We start from the raw sequence: 16,679 nt of genomic DNA on the forward strand, positions 1-16,679 counted from the left end.
TTACGAACAGATTTGGATATTGGGCCATCTCAAATTTTTGATGGCAGTGGAAAATGGATCAAGTAGTCAACACTTTTACAAGCAATGCGACTTTGTATTTGCACATTCTAAGCTAGGCCGATATCTCAGTCTGTGTCTACTGCATCTGTCTACTGCGTCTGTCTACTGGCATTATCCTTCACAAGCACGCAGTCCAGTGCATTGCAGATTAGCCTTCTTGCATTTGCAGCGGTTTCTACAGCCTTTTTTTGCAGCCGCACGACACCAGCTCGAAGCAGCTTTTTGAAGCCTCAGGGAGTGTGATCCAGAGCGGTTCGTAGGACCCATCCTCCATTTGCCCCCAGCCCCAGCTTGTTGGTGATGGAAGCACAGGTTGAGGGACCAAGACCTGCCCCCAGACATAGTCACCCTGGAAGACTGATCTCTTCACATGCTGTTCCAAAGCATCATAGGTAGGTGGGATGCGCTGGACGGAGTTCCTCTTGGCGAAGAGTTTCTTTCTGGCCTCGTTGACGTCCGTATATGGACTGGTGCGGTCATAGAGGAGCACCACAAACCTTTCAATGCAGTACATTGTGTCATCCTGGATGTTGATTGGCGTGGTGGTCAGGGTCACAAGAGAATCTGTCAGTTCTGGAAACGAGTTCCATGTGGCCCTGGCAGATTTCTTCCCATGCCCCACGAATGCTGATACCGTGTCACATCCGGTCATGGCGTGGAAGACAAGGAGGGCACGTGCCTTCTGTGGACCGAGGGAGGCAGCTATTTCATGGGCAGGGATATCCATGTTGTTGAAGTAGAATGGCGGCCATTTTGGAAAATGGCCGCCAAAGCTGACCAAGGCAAAATCTCGAGTGGCGCCATATCCAGAATTGTTCAGAATACATTAGTCAACATATGCACCAATTTTGGTGCTTTTATGAAAAGTCGAACAATTGGTTTGCTATGCTGCAGTACTATATCGGGAATTGATTTTTTTATCATTTTTTTCGTTGTCCGATTTTAACAAAACTTGATACTGCACACCGCAGGAGAATGGTGAGTAAGCTGGGCCAAAATTTTTTTGCGCTATCATGTCCTGTTTTGGCTGTATTTCGGGAACATACATACTGTACCTACATACATACTTACATACATACATACATACATACAAAATGAGAGTTTTAGTAATATATAGATTGTGAATTCCCATGCAGGACTGATAGGATGGCCGAGAGGTATGCACACTGCCTCTGGGATGTCCAGCCTGGGTTTGAATCCTGACCCAGCTATAATCTGCCATCCCGGTGTTTCACAGACAGGGTGATTCATCAATGTATGCACCATCCCTCGGATGGACATTAAACGGCTGTCCCATCTGCCAGCATTCGTTGTTGGATGTTAAAGATCCCATGGTGTCCTTCACAGAGAGTCGATGAGCTTTTGCCGGCACCCTGAACAAATTACAAATTCCTACCCTAACCAGCGGAGGGCATGACATCATCGGTACATCCACGTCATCGGCTAATAATGCTACACCACAGCCTTATGCTGCATACGAACAAAGAAGGATAAGTTCCCTTACAAGGAACTTCAACCCAGGGAGGGGCCTTTCGGCCCATCAACTTTAGAGGCCTGCACTCGTCACAGAGCTTTAGGGCGTATCATGAGTAGTTGAGAAAACTTTCCAGGATGGAACCAATCCTGAACGGATCACCACTCCAACATAAAATCCTCCACTGAACGTGCAGAAATTTGGAATTTTTTCAGGGTGCTGGAGATAACTTGCTCACTCTTTGTGAAAGACACAGTTGGATCTTCAACATTCACAAACAACCACAGCTAGCAGACAGGTCCTCCTGCTTCACGTCTATCCGATCGTTAATGCATTGCCCTGTATGTGAAACGCCAAGGTGACAGTTTTGAACTTGTCCGAGATTCGAACCCACACGAGACAGCTCAGAGGTGAGTGTGCGGTACCTCCGCTATCACGCCAGCCCCCCTCATGGAATCAGTGACGGATGGAAATTCCGTGGAAATGTTTGCATCTCCCCCAGAGAGCTCTCTCCTCCTCCTTCCCTTATGATTAAGATTTGGCGGGAGACTAGAAATCATGGTGTGAAATAATTGTTAGGGACAGGATTTTGCTTCCAGAGACAAAGGAAGATACACAATCTACCATTGTGAAAAGAAGGCTTTGAGTTCACTTGTAATTGATTAGCAAGCACAACATTCGTTTCTCAATGGGATAAAGAAAGTCAAAAACCTGAGCAATCTGAGTCAGTACCCCAAAACAACATGAATGAGCGCATCGACTCGATGCCAACCATGCTAATAACCAGTGTATAACATATCACAGTCTACAAACTCCTATCCTCGCTGCAGTTGGGCTTTTGAGACAGAAGAGACATTTCTCTCTGATCTGCTTGGCCACCTCCCTCATCTTCTGGCCTCCCTATCGCCATCGCACCTTGTTACCATTTTTCCGCACTGCAGGCACACTTCGCCTTGTGCCATACCAATGACCACACCACTTACAGCCACACCAGCTCGTGCCTGTCTCAAGTCCTCGCCTGTTTCCCCATTGTCCAGTTTGAGTCTATTCCATGTTTGTATTCACTAACTGGGTTTTTATTCAGTATTATCGATTATTTCCTTGTACAACAAGCTCATGTCTTACCTTCCATATTTCTCTGTCTCCGTGTGCCAGATCTGTCTGTGGTTGTTTTTTTTGTCACGTTTTCCCAACTTCTTGCCTTCGCACGCGATACACCTCCAAGTTTCGACTTGTACAGTATTTGGGCGATCCTTGGAGTTTTTGGAAAATGGTAAAGAACAATTCATTGAACGCAGTAACTTTTCACATCGTTTCAGCATTCGCCGAGGTCGGTGGACCTCCGGCTCAAAGCAGTCTGTGTTAACGGACCCTGATGACGCGACAGTATTTTAGGATGAGGAACGAAAACGTCCAACAGTCTACTCATATCTACTTTGCTCTAAGACAACGCAAACAAAGAGTTCTTTAGACTCTTACACGCTTTCTCTAATTGACTTCTGCATCCATTGAAGTACGACCATTCAGGAATACGTAAAGATAAATTAATCATTGTGTGTTGTGTCTTGCTGCAGGTAGGAAACCTAGGCCTTCTCTTTATGTTGCTCTTCTTCATCTACGCGGCACTCGGAGTGGAACTCTTTGGAGAATTGGGTGAGCAGATTATTCTCTGTACACACACATACACATAACTTTTGTGCAGGAGGATGCTATTTGGCCCATCATGCCTGCACTGCACCAACTCCAGTGTCCATCACCCTTCCATGAATTAGATGACGGTGAATTAGAAGAACAACCAACAGTTGAACTTAAACTCCAACTATTACAGCATTACTTCACTTTCTCAGATTTGTTTATCTCATTTATGATGTGGTACTCATGGAATGTCCATTTTCCTATCAGCCATTCAGGTTCCGAGAAGCTTATGGCATGAAGGTTATTACCCCGCGCATGCGAAGCGAAAGGCAAGGTTAAGCATTTGAATCATTTGTCTGTCTACAAACGTCAATTTATATGATCGAAGTTGGCCAATTTTTAGCTCGCCTGTTTGAAGAACAGAGAGCGATAGCGATACCCCCGGCGTGAGCGTCAGCGCCAGCGTCAGCGTGAGCGTGAAAATGTTAAAGTTTTTGGTGCAAGTTATTTAGAAGCTTGCCATTCATTTAATATGTGTACTAGGGTGCTGCTATTTGGCATGGAGGTTCCTTTGGGGTATATTATTGGTGTAGTGAAGTTGAAATTAACAAATGATTTAGAAAAAAAAATTAAATTTCAACCTGAGATGGTGTCACAGCCACCCAATGCTCGCCTGTTTATACTAGACGCTTGCCATTCATTTAATATGTGTACTAGTTAACTGATTACAATATACAAATACATATATTGCTTTAAAATTATTTGGATCAGACTTCACTGCAATGCTTTATAAAAAAATATTATTAGACCAGTCTTTTAAAAACGATAAATGTATAAACAGGCGAGCATTGGGTGGCTTTGACACCAACTCTCTGGTTATGATCCCGATTGTGCTTACGCAGAGAGGATTGAGAGAGGTGTTTTACTCTTTCTGCCTGTCTGGCAGTCAAACAAAATTGAAAATCACTCCAAGCTGGAAAGTTACTGTTTTTTTAGGGGTGTTATAAAGAACACAAACAACAGGCACGAATAACTAATAAAATGTGTTAAATTTGACCGAGAAGGAAGAGACCGAGACCAGACATACTCATGATTGGGTGAAACTCCTTCCATTTTTTTTAGGAAATCCGTATTTTTGTGACGACCCATACGGAGGTTTCTTTTCTGTATGCTCATCATCAGATAAACATTCCGCGATTTAGAGTGAATTGAGGTGCTATTCCGATATGCTGGTTCGTTTCTTAACCCATTTCATCTGGATTGGGTGCAATGCCAACGCAATAACGCATCATGACCACGATTGTGTGAATTACTCCCACGGTAGTTTTCATTATGAGCTGGTTTTTTTTGTAGAAGTTAGCCGGGTACAAAAGCTTGCAAGCATGTTACCGCGATTAGTTGTCTGCCAGGCAGGAGACCGTGTGTGTACATCGGTTTCGGTGTTGCGTATCCACCTTTATTCGGCGGTACTGGTTATTGGAATGATGATGGTTGGAATGAAAATACATAGAGATTCAGTTTATAAGAATGCAGAGGAAATTGCAAAAGACGGTGGGGAAAAGTAAAAGGCACGGTTACCCCAATCGGAATGGAAGGCTGTGACGTTCATTCATCCCTCGTGGGCGATTTATAATTGCTGGAAAAACCCCTTACATTTGTCAGCAAGACGGGACCGACTATTTATCTCTCGGTAGAATTATTCTTCAATCCTCAAACAAAACGTCGAGAAGAACTTGCCTGCCATTGCGATCTCAAGCGGTATCATTTTGCCTTCCGTGTTATAATATGTAAATATTCTCGAGCTCGGGTTGATCGGGGGTTTTCCGGAACCGGGTGGAACCGGAAGGGAGACGAGCGGGATTGTCGTCTGCAGGTGGAATAAAGGTCTGCAGACCTTGTACTGCAATAAAGGAGAGACTCGGATTCCGAATGCCTCGGACGTCTTTTCCTTCCACGCTGAAGATCCGCCTGCTTGGCGTTTGGGTGCGAACGACCGCCATTTGTTGGTGTCTATCAGACGCAATACACTCGATGGAGATCTTCTGTGCCTGGTGTTGTGCTGAAAAGGGAAACCCTTGTTATGGAGCTTCGCTGGTAACGATTCTTCACCTGATATTGGCACCTTCTTGCGGCTCCTGTGTAAATAGCTCTTCTTTGGCTTTGTGACACCTTGCAAGTCTGCGTTGCCTTGCGTGCATTGGTGAAGCTCGTCTGAAGAGCCCGGAGTCGATTTTCCCTGGATCCTTCATCAACATTCCTGCCTTCGGCCCTGTCGGGTGCCAGAGGGTGATTCAGCGAAGTACCTCAGCAACTTACTGTTCCCTTGTGGCATTTTTACTCCCTTCAGATGTATTCCCATCACTTATACACCAAGCCATAGTATTGAGCAGGGTGCGGGGGTCAGAGTTTTGGTGTCCTTCCGCAGGAAATTTTGAGAAATTGATTGTCGGAAATGGCATTTCCTGCATTCTTGGACGTTGTCTGCAGTTTGTTGCATTCTTCCCTGGCCCAACAGTTCAGCAGAATCGTGTTGACTAATGGGCCGAAGTGGCAAATTTGCTCTGCTGATCCTTCCTTTAATAAAGGCCAATGCACACCCGTCGCGCAAAATGATGGTGTTGACCGACTGTGTGCACCGCCATGCGCCGACGTTGCGAAGCTTAGGGCAGGGGGTCTCCCCCACCAAAGAGATCAGCTTGGATGGCAGAACGTGAATTATTTTATTCCTCGTAAATGATGCAATTTTGGAAAAGTTGGCACTTGGGTTTCCAAATGAAAGTGTCACACACATTATGTGGGGATATGCTCACGAGACCCAGAGATGCCATCTGACTTTCTCCAATGGAATCTCTTAGGTAGGTCTTCGGGCAAGAAAATGAAATTAGTGTTCAGCCTCAAGGGAGCCGGCAAAGAGGGTGCAGCCAAGATGGAGTAGGACTTTGATCGATGGAAATTCGTCTCTTTATTATACCACACGGAAATAATCCTGCACGCCTACCTTGCTGTGTCTCATCTGTGTATATTTTACAAGCCAACCCACGCACATCATACCTAGTTTCTCTACGATGATTGCCAAGTGCGAAAGACAAACATACCTGGTTATACTTCAGCTGAAGGGGTCCAAAACATCCGACATCCACAGGTTGTAAGATATGGGAACAGTGCGGAGGAAGAAGGAACAGCACAATATTGTTTTCCTTGGCCCAGTTGATCGGGTCAATAGCTACATGGTGATTCTGTGACAAGTATTGTGTCTGAAGCATCACGACAGACCTTGTACTTATTTAATGAAATGGTCCTGCACGTAGTCTTTAAAAACCTGGGAATTTGACCGTCCCGTCTGTGTCAGATTCCATCAGCACCAACAGTTTTCCCCTGTATTACGTCTGGCACCTTTCGCTGTCCGGGAAAAAGAAAGAAAGGTGGTATCTGATTTTCCCTGTGCATTAACCATTCCACTAATCATAACAGTCTTGCTTCTTTCAGCCATGACTACACACGCAGCTAAGATAAACTTGATGGGTTTACCACGCAAAGCTCAGGTCATCTGTCCATGAAGTTGTGGAACAACTGTATGGCACTTGCCATCTTTGGTGCTTCCCAAGGTGAACAGCGTAATCTGTCACCACGGTCAATCGCTCAGTCCTTGTGTAACCATATCTGACTGCAGCAAGGTCTTTAACGTGTGCTCCCAGCTCAGACTCTTCTTCCTGTGACAGAACATGTTCAGGACCAGATCTGGTACAATGAACAGAAACTCTGCAGTTAACACTAAGGGTAATCAATGGAACTGCATACCGTCTAGAATCTAGATGCTCGATAAACAACAATCCCATCTTCCTTTACTGCCTGGTGTGCGCCATTTAAGCGCAGAAGGTGAGTATGAGCATCTTCATATGTGTTTTGAGGATGGGGTAAAGTGAAAATACAAATAAAAACAACAGTTACATCAAATCCAGGTTTATAAATGTGGCACTTTTAGGTTTCCATGGATGTAAAAATTTCAGTCATGTCCCTTTGTTATGCTAAAGGCCCGGTCACACCTTGACGTTTTAGCCAACATATGCTGATTTTTGAATTTTTTTTCTAAAACGCTGGCAAACGTTGAATACGTTATGGGTAAGTTTTGATAACATTAAGAGCACGCTGGCATACGTCGTAGTACGTTGCCATAAGTCGTTGTACGTTGGCTTTAAACGTTGTACTTTTCGGTTGTCCTCAAATTTTTTCATGCTTGAAATTTCACGACGTATGCCGGCGTATGACTCAGACGTTCCGCGACGCTGGCCACAAGTTGTAGGCACGGTCTGCGATCGTTGACAGACGTCAACACATGCTACTTGTAAGTTAATCATAAGTTGAGACACGCCGAGGTAATGTTTAGCGTACCCGAAACTTATTTCGAACCTATGATTAACGTGTTGTTGGCACGTTACGCGATCGTTGCCACACGTCGACAGACGTTACTTTTAAGTTACTCATAGGCTGAAAGACGTCGGTATAATGGATCGTCCTTGCGTCAGCGTCCACGGCCACGTCCAGGACACTTATTTGTAGCATTCTTCAAACTTTTCTTCGGCATGACGAGGATGTTCACACTTCGATGCCTAGCTTGGCTATGATTCCAATTGTCTATCGGCAGCGTCCATTTAAAATAGTCGAGTTTGAGCGTTTTAACACGTTCAGAAGAAACGCTTCAAATTTCCAAACCCCAGCATCAAAAAAAAAATAATAAAAAAAAAAAACAAAGGCGAGTGACAGCAATTTAAATCGTTCATTGTAAACAATGAAACTAGCTGAGTGGTACCGTTTAAAAGTCGTTGAGTGTAAAAAAAATCCAATTGTTGAGCGCAAGCGTCTACTTTCAATAGTGGAGATGCAGCCATTTAAATCGTTGAGTGGCAGCCTATGAACCTACCCGTGGACACGTGGACGCAAGGACGATCCATCATAACCCACACCCTCCCCCTCACACCCACCTACTACTGCCAACATGAACAAACTACTACTAATACTAATACTAATACTAATACTGATACTGTTACTGATACTGTTACTGCTGACATGGACATCAACTCAAAAAGGAACTCGAAAACACTGTTGGGTTCCCCTTTTATGAGCAGCATTTTTATATACCAATTCCCAAAACCGCTGGGAACACGTCTTTATATGGCAGTTGTAAGCGAGAAACACATTCATTTTTTTGTTGTTGTTGACCGGAAGACGTCATTGGAATACGTCTACATACGTCGATGTGTGTTGGGACTACGTAAAGAATTGGTTCAAAGCACGTCAAACATAAGTTAGAAATAAGTTTCGCGTAAAAAAGACATTACCGCGACGTGTTTCGACTTATGAGTAGCTTATAAGTAGCGTTTGTGGACGTGTGTAAGCGTCCACATATCGTGTGTAAAACTTATCCCCATCGCATGCGAACGTGTGTCATACGCCGAGTACGTCGTAAAATTTTGAACATGTTCAAAATTTCTTGACGTACTCTACTTACTACGACTTATGATAGCGTATTTAGCGTTCTACTCACGTATACCAAACTTACTCATACCGTATTCGACGTGCCCCCAACGTTTTAGACACATTTTTCTTAGGTCGGCATACGCTGGCAAGATCGCCAAGGTGTGACCGCAATTTTGACCCTTCCATTTCTACGGCAGTTATGATTTGAATCGTTGTGCGTCAGCCTTTTAATAGGCTACGTCACGACATCGTCGGCGATGCGTGCAACGCGCTATGCCTAAGGTTCAGCATTCGTTGGTATAAGTTATCTATAACACAACGAAACGTTCTGTGTAGTTACCAATGCGTTACACATAAGACCAAGTCGCTATGAATACATCCGAATGTTTAAAAAAAACCATCAAAAGTTCAACGTAAGCCAGCGTTTTACATACATTTTAACACGTTGCCATCGCTGGCTAAAACGTCAAGGTGTGACCGGGCCTTAACTTTAGAAATGGACACTCTCTCAACTCAAATGAGCGTCCTTGGTTACATGAAATGTCAGATGAAGTTTTGAAGTTTGAGAAAGTGAAATAGTCAACAGTAAGCAAAAAGGATGACATTTATTTTATTTATTTAAATATTCAACATATTTTACCTTTACACGAAGCATGGTTCTCAAGAACGTGGTGTAAAATGTGGAGCGATGTGTGTCGGCTTCCTGCTCACTTCTGTGTTTGTACATGACGTCACATCAAGGGAAAAATCTTGAGCTGGAGCGAAAGCTATCGGAAATACATGATTATTGGAAACACGTGATGCCACGATTCTGTGGTCTGTCACACTGACACAATACGTTCACGACTCTGAACACTGGCCAACACTGACGCAGTGCCTGCCGATGCAGAGGCCCCTGGTACTCATTTTGCGAACCTTGGAAGGATGACAGACTGAGTCAACCTGCCTGGTGTTGATTCAACAGCAGAAGAGGGGCTCAAACGCATGACCGTAAGACCTTAAGCCAGCCAACTATTAAGCCAATACCAGGCTCCAGCAATAAATGTTGAGGTGTCATTTAAAAAATCTTCCCCGAATATCACTTTCATCTGCATTTTCAGTTTTCCAGGGGAGCATGCCCCCCCCGCCCCCCCCAGGAAAATGTCGTTCCTCTTTTTCAAAAGTTCTGCAGTTTCACCAATGCATACTGTAACGTGTTAAATGAGACTGAGAAGGAAGCCAAAATATGACAGCATTTTAGATCATCTCGACCAATCAAATTTTCTGCTCGCAGACCCCACCCACGTCCTTGTTTCTCAAGACTGCATGAGGTAAGGTCTTCCACGAACTCACCAGTTACCTCCGTCCCTGAAGGTGGAAGGAGGTTATGTTTTCACCCTTGTCCTTTTGTTCGTTTGTGTTTGTGTGCAGGACATCTAAAAAAGTTGTCGATGGATCAAGATGACATTTGGTGGAGAGGTTGGGTGTGTGACAAGGACGAACTGATTCGATTTTTGTGAAGATCTGGATCCGAATCCGATAATTTTAAAGTGATTCTTCACCATTGAGAGATAGGGCTAAACTAATATATAGCAGGATATCTCAAAAATGTTTTGGTCCTGATATGTTCTGCTGGATCAGGTATTGCGTGACGGAGGTATGCGCTCCACCGAGTGCCCTTCTATTTTTTCTTTGGGATTATAATGCGTCTGTCGATTTTTGCAAAATAACAACGAAACATTATCATCATCATCTCAAAGACCTGAAATCTTCAAACGAGCATCATTTTTTTTTTTTGTATTTGGATGAATTGAACATTCCTTTAATCGGTACAATCTGGCCCGACAACAATGAAGTGTTTCACTTGTTTTCTCCCAAGCTGACGACTGTTCAACAAAAAAATGGAAGAAGATCTGGGAAGAAATTTTAAAAATATAGTGTTTTTATCAAATGGTTACTGTAAAACCTGAAAGTTAAAGTAGGTGGACATGAACACAACAGGAGGAAATTTGCACACGGCAGCACAATCGACCACAATCTACAACCATGGCTAATTCTCCCTTTAAAAAAGAACCTTAACCCAATGGAGGACAATGTAACGTTGAACAGCGACTGCCTATGAATCAAACACTGTCAGATGAAGTGTCCTGGGGCACAGTTTCACCATAACAGGTCTCAGTGCATCCATTCACCACCATAAGGGACTTCCACCCATCGTCCTCAGAGCCTGGGCCCTGACTCAAGCATCTTCTCAGCTTCAAACAGTTTATGTAAAATTGGAGGTGGGATTCTCCAGCATTTTTCGCTTCATTTATTTTTCTTTATAGGAGCAAGGCTCATAGAATTGTAAGGTAGAACTGACAGTGGGACAGACATCAAGAGAATATATGCAAACAGGAAAAGAGAGTGAGGTCAAGTCAGGTATGGGAGCATGCGCCAGAGCAGCGCATTTCTGCTTCCACTTTCCGCCAAGGGCCTCGTCTGGCCATTGCCCAGGCAGATGCCTGGCCCATCCCCATATCCTTGAGATGCTGATCACCTTGCAGCAACCACGAAGCATGTGGTCGGCCCATTGGCCTCCTCTACTCACGGGGCTCCTTCACTGAGAGAATCTGGTGAGCAGGATCAGCGTCAGGATAACAAGCCACACGTCCATACAGCCACAGCTGACGCTCACGGACCATGCAGGTAACAAATCTCATTTGAGTCTCTCTCAGCAACCACTCGTTGGACACAAAGTCTGACCAGCAATAGCCAAGGGCTCTCCAAAGAGACCTGGTACCAAAATAATTACGTCACCGTCTCAGATCGCTGGTCAGAGTCCAAGTCTCACATCCGTAGAGCAAGACTGGAAGCACCAAGGACCTGAAGATTCGGACTTTCGTCCTCCCGCACATTTCAACTGGTTCACCACAGCCTGTGTTTCCACAAACGAAGGTGGATCACCGTTGATTGGAGGATCAGCAATAGGGATAGCAACACCCCTGACATCCAACTCAACAGCTGGTGGATTAGCCTGGTACAGCCGCTCAATTTAACCGTCCAAGAGTGCCTTCACGTCGGACACCTCTGTCAGCCCACCACCCTCCACTCACTTGACTACAGGTGATGCTCGAACCCATCACAGATTCCTCGCACATCGGCCTCCTTGTCCACCCTTAGTGCACGTACATATTTACACCTCACCTCCCTGAACAGCTCAGCTCTGCCATTAAGCCTGGCCCTGTGATTCTGATCAATGGTACCCAGTGTCCCTTGAGAGACAAAATTCTTCTTCACCCTCAGGTGAGTTCCAAGACATCCATATGCTACATCAAGTATGGTGGTCCTGAAGGCACTCTACAACTCTTCATGATTCCCCAAAACACGCAGACCCCCAAAATCCCCACTCAGCCTCTTCGCAAACAGCTCAGCTGCCCTCTCATCCTTGAACTTGCCAACATCCAGCCGAGGCTGGGATGGTACCATTTCCCAGATTTCAGCTGCAACTTCAGAGTTGCGACAAGCCTGTGGTCGGTCTTGAGAACTGAGCACTCCAGTACACCCTGCAGTTCTGGATCATCCTCCAATGACCATGAACGAGCACATGGTCAATCTATTTTGCCACACAGTCCGCGTTGGAATACCAAGTCCAGCGATGAGCCTGTGGGTGCTGAAACCATGAACCAGCCACCCTAAGTCTATGACTTCTTGCAAAGTCAAGGAACTTCGAGCTATTCTGGTTCACAGTTCCACACCCATGGGGACCAACACATGTCTCATAACCATCCCTATCAGTTCCAGTTATTGCATTGAAATCCCCCAAGATGAGAAGAGTATCTCGCCTGGGGTACCGATCAACCATCGACTCGAGCATGGCATATAATGCGTTCACGGTGAGATCACCTCGCCTCAGTCTCAGCATTGACAGAGACCAGGGAAATGATACCCAAGGAGTGACGAATCCTGAGTCTCATAATATGCTCGTTGACCGGTGTTATCTCAATTATCATTAGAGTTAGCTTATTGGACACAGCTACAGCAACTCCTTGGGCATGGTAACCCTCAGAACGATCAGACCAATAGTAGGTGTAACCACCTGCCATGATCTCGCCGCAATCCGTTCTCCGAACCTCAGAGAGTGCTGCAATACCGATGTCCACACACTTGAGCTCAGATGATAACAGAGACGGGTAATCATCCTCTCTGAGGGAGAGGATGTTCCAGGCACTCACCCAAAGGGACCGCCTCAGGTTAACCCAAGTAGACCACTCTCTGGTGGACGACACCTCAGCACCACCCCGAAACACACTTCCGCAATCCACTTCCACTTCCAAAGGCTTTGCCTCATTCCCATCATCCGGTGAGCTGCCCCGCGGAGGGAAGCTGCACAGGAGGTCCTCCCACGGAGTGAGTTTTCATTTTTTTTTTTTCTTATTGTACGTTTTGTGGAGTGAAGAGTTTCACGGTGTCCGGAGTGCAAATCCTGCCACCAACCTCCGAAGAAAAAAGCAGCCCAACTGCAAGTGGGTGTCTGCAGAAACAGTTGGGCACGAGATATGAACGGCCGTTTGCTCACAAGTAGCTCCTCCGCCCTTTGACAGGAATTGTTTTTAATCCTGCTGGGTGTTCGTATCATGCACCCTCCTCACCAGGAAACCTGGTGGGGGAGACGGTTTAGTCGCTGACAACCTGACCAGGAAACAGGTTCGTACAGGTTTACATGATACTTGGAACAAGTCACAGATCTGATCTTGCCTGACCTAACAATAGAGCGAGGAAAGTGAGAAGAAGTGAGAAATAAAAGAGCTGAGGTCTGCATTCAGTCTGGATTTTGGAAGTTTAACCAGGAAGGAGTTACTGGAAGAACACGTGTATCCTGGAGTAGATGTGGAGCGTCAGAAGTCTGAGAGAACTGAGGGAGAAATGTTATTGAATCGATGGTACAAAACAGACACCACTGACCTGCCTGCGATGCGAGAGCAATAGACGTTGTGCTTTGGTTTCATCACAGGACATTCCAATAATTTTCAGAGCTTTCAACTCCAGAGAGTCCAGGAGAGACAGATGTGATGCTGGGGTTCCAGTCCATAGCGGAGAACAATCGTACTCCATTTCAGCTTCAGACAAGGGCCTTGAAGACTGTGTTTTTCCTCTCTTTCATTTCATTGGTGAAATTGCATCCAAGGAGACCCTGCCATGAGACATGAGGAATATGTAACTGGACTCGGCAATCCAGTAAAAAAAAGGTTCAACATGTCGATGCCCAAGTATCCCGATTTCATACAATATGCCATGTGTTGCTGTGCATGTTCCACTGCTGTTGTGTGGCATTCTTGGTTCAGCAAACTCTTCTCGTGCTGACATTTTGTGACTCCTTGAACTGTTTCATAACAGTATATGGAAGAATAGGGACGTCTATCCTCTCAAACAAAAATGATTTCCTTTCTTTGGTACCATGGCTGATGTATAAGCCTGGTGTTGGCTTAGTGGTTAGGATGGTGGCTTGGGATCCCAGGGTCCTGAGTTCAAGCCCTGTTGGCTACTGAATTAACACCAGGGGGTTGACTCAGCCTGTCATCCTTCCAAGGTCGGCGAAATGAGTACCAGTGTACTGGTCCCGGTGTATGCCCCGGTTAGAATAGGTGTACCATATCCCTGTGTGTCGTAAGAGGCGACCAGGGTTGGCGTCAGGAAGGGCATCCGGCCATAAAAAAACATTGCCTCAAGAAAAAGCCAAACCCCTGCACAGTAGGGAAAAATGGCTGTAAAAACGGTACCATAGCTGATGTCTGTTCCTGAGCGCTTGATGCGGTTGTTCTTCGACATTGATTCGTGGGTGACTATGACCATTGAAACGGATGTACCGACTCTGATTTCTCATTATCATTTCTTATACAACTCCATCTGCAAGAATGCTTTCAAACTGGATATTATGCTGGTGAATTGTTGGTTGTTATCTTCATATGTGGGTTTCAAAAGGTGGAACGGAGCCCTCCCCAGATCCTATAATATCCGTGTGTGTGCGTGTGTCCATGCGTGCGTGCGTGCGTGCATGTGTGTGTTTAGATTGCTTTTATGGCAAAACTAACCAGACACAGATGTGAAAAAAAACTCACAAGTAGAGAAGAGAGTGTCCTATGACTTTTGGTAGGAGAATAGATACAGGAGGTGATTTTGAATGCAGATGCTGAGACATTGCTTCTCACATGTATTTTATCGAAAAACTCATCACATAAGTTACTTGATTGTGTGAAGGAGGTAGAGCACAAAGACTGTCTTTTACAACCTCCTTTCTGGTCTTGTACCCACTGTTCTTCACATGCTTAGTCGCCCACAGGCTTATGGTTGGGCACACACAGTTCACCATCAACTCCCTTCTGGTGAAACTCCAAAAATCCAGGATAATTACTCTCCTCCTCGCCATTCATTCCTCTTTTTCCCACCTGTGGAACCAACTTACACATTCTCTTCAATCTCATTCTTCTGTCCAGATCTTCAAGACAGCTGTTCACCACCATCTCAGTTCATCCCCAATCCAAAACCATGATCTTCTCTACCCCTGTTAACCCCCCCTGCCCCCCTTTACACCCCAAGTCCACCTCTTCCTCAGATTCTGTACCCATATTGTCCCACCCTGTGTATAAGTGTCCACCCACCCTCCACCTCCCACCCCACTCCTCTTTACTCTCCACATCCCATGTTGTCCGTCTCCTTCAAGTTTGTCCTCAACCTTGCCGTTGGTGTTTCCTCCTTCTCTTTCTGCTGTTCCCTCTGTTATGTTGCATCCTGATCCGTTCTGTGTTCTCGCTCTTCCATGAGCCTTGTCTTTTTATACAAACAACAAGCTGTATACTTGACTTCACACTGAATTACCCTTAAAAATCACCTCTTTATCATCCATACCGTCAGTTCATGGAATTCAAAATATTGAGCATACAGACAGTGTTAGATTTGTCTTCACTGTTGATTTTCATTGCAATATCTGTGTCCCTATAAATGATCACCCTTCCTGTGACAACTGTGTTTGATCCTTTGTGGTTGGACCTTTGCAGCTGAATGACTGATTATCCAGATTGTCTTGCACAGAATGCAGTGTGACTCAACCTTGTGAAGGCTTGGGGAGACACGCCACCTTCAAGAACTTTGGCATGGCTTTCCTTACGCTCTTCAGGATATCCACAGGGGATAACTGGAATGGGATCATGAAGGTAGGCAATGATGGAGCCTTGAGCTTTTTAAACTCAATGTCGTCATAAATACGATGTGACCAAATAGCCAATGCTCGTTTGAGCAACACATTGGAATATTTTTGGGCTCACATGACCTCTGAAAGGACAGCCAGCTTCACAGCCCTTATCAAAATAGCTTGGTTTGTGATGCAGCACTTCCTCGTGGCAATGAAGCAGAATGGCAGTTTAAATCAAATTTAACTTCACTGGGATTGTACCCTCAACGAGGTCGTATATAGAGCGAAAGATGTTACCAACTGAGCTAATCTGGCTCCCCCTCCCCCACCCTCACCCCCGCCCCCACCCACTCTCCATCTTGTAATAAGTTATTGTTCAAAGTCATGTGCTTTTTTTTTTCCTGATGTGAGTTCTTCTTACAGGACACTCTGCGTGAGTGTGGTGTTGTGGCCAAACAGAGCAATCAGGCAGTGGACCTGGCTGAGAACAAAACCAGCAGTTGTCACAGCACACTCATTTCTCCATTGTACTTTGTGACATTCGTTTTGGTAACTCAATTTGTGCTGGTCAATGTCGTTGTGGCTGTTCTCATGAAACACCTGGAGGAGAGCAACATGGAGGCTCGTGAGGATGTGGACTTGGACAATCAGGTAGACAGCACAAGTCGATGGTTCACCAGTTTATTCTGCCGATGTATTTTCCTCATTTCACATGTAACCAAAGTCTGACTTAAACATCTGAGTTCATTTATTATTCAGAGTGGTGCAACAACGTGTGTGTGTGTGTGTGTGTGTGTGTGTGTAATATACATATATATATATATATATATATATATATATATATATATATATATATATATATATGTATATATACAAACTGTATATATA

General features: G+C 45.0%; 1 protein-coding gene across 1 annotated transcript in view; it reads left to right on the plus strand.

Moving 5' to 3' along the window:
* The window catches only part of LOC147025423 (voltage-dependent T-type calcium channel subunit alpha-1G-like), a 347,934-nt gene that overhangs the window by 273,311 nt on the left and 57,944 nt on the right, over positions 1 to 16,679 (plus strand). Inside the window, exons 28-30 of the mRNA XM_085886389.1 lie at positions 3,109 to 3,187; positions 15,692 to 15,813; positions 16,215 to 16,442. Coding sequence (XP_085742515.1) covers positions 3,109 to 3,187; positions 15,692 to 15,813; positions 16,215 to 16,442 — 429 coding nt within the window. The remainder of the gene's footprint in view (positions 1 to 3,108; positions 3,188 to 15,691; positions 15,814 to 16,214; positions 16,443 to 16,679) is intronic.

Source organism: Eptatretus burgeri, chromosome 6 (genome assembly GCF_056783735.1).
Source record: "Eptatretus burgeri isolate ZD-2024b chromosome 6, Ebu_testis_v1, whole genome shotgun sequence".
NCBI lineage: Eukaryota > Metazoa > Chordata > Myxini > Myxiniformes > Myxinidae > Eptatretus > Eptatretus burgeri.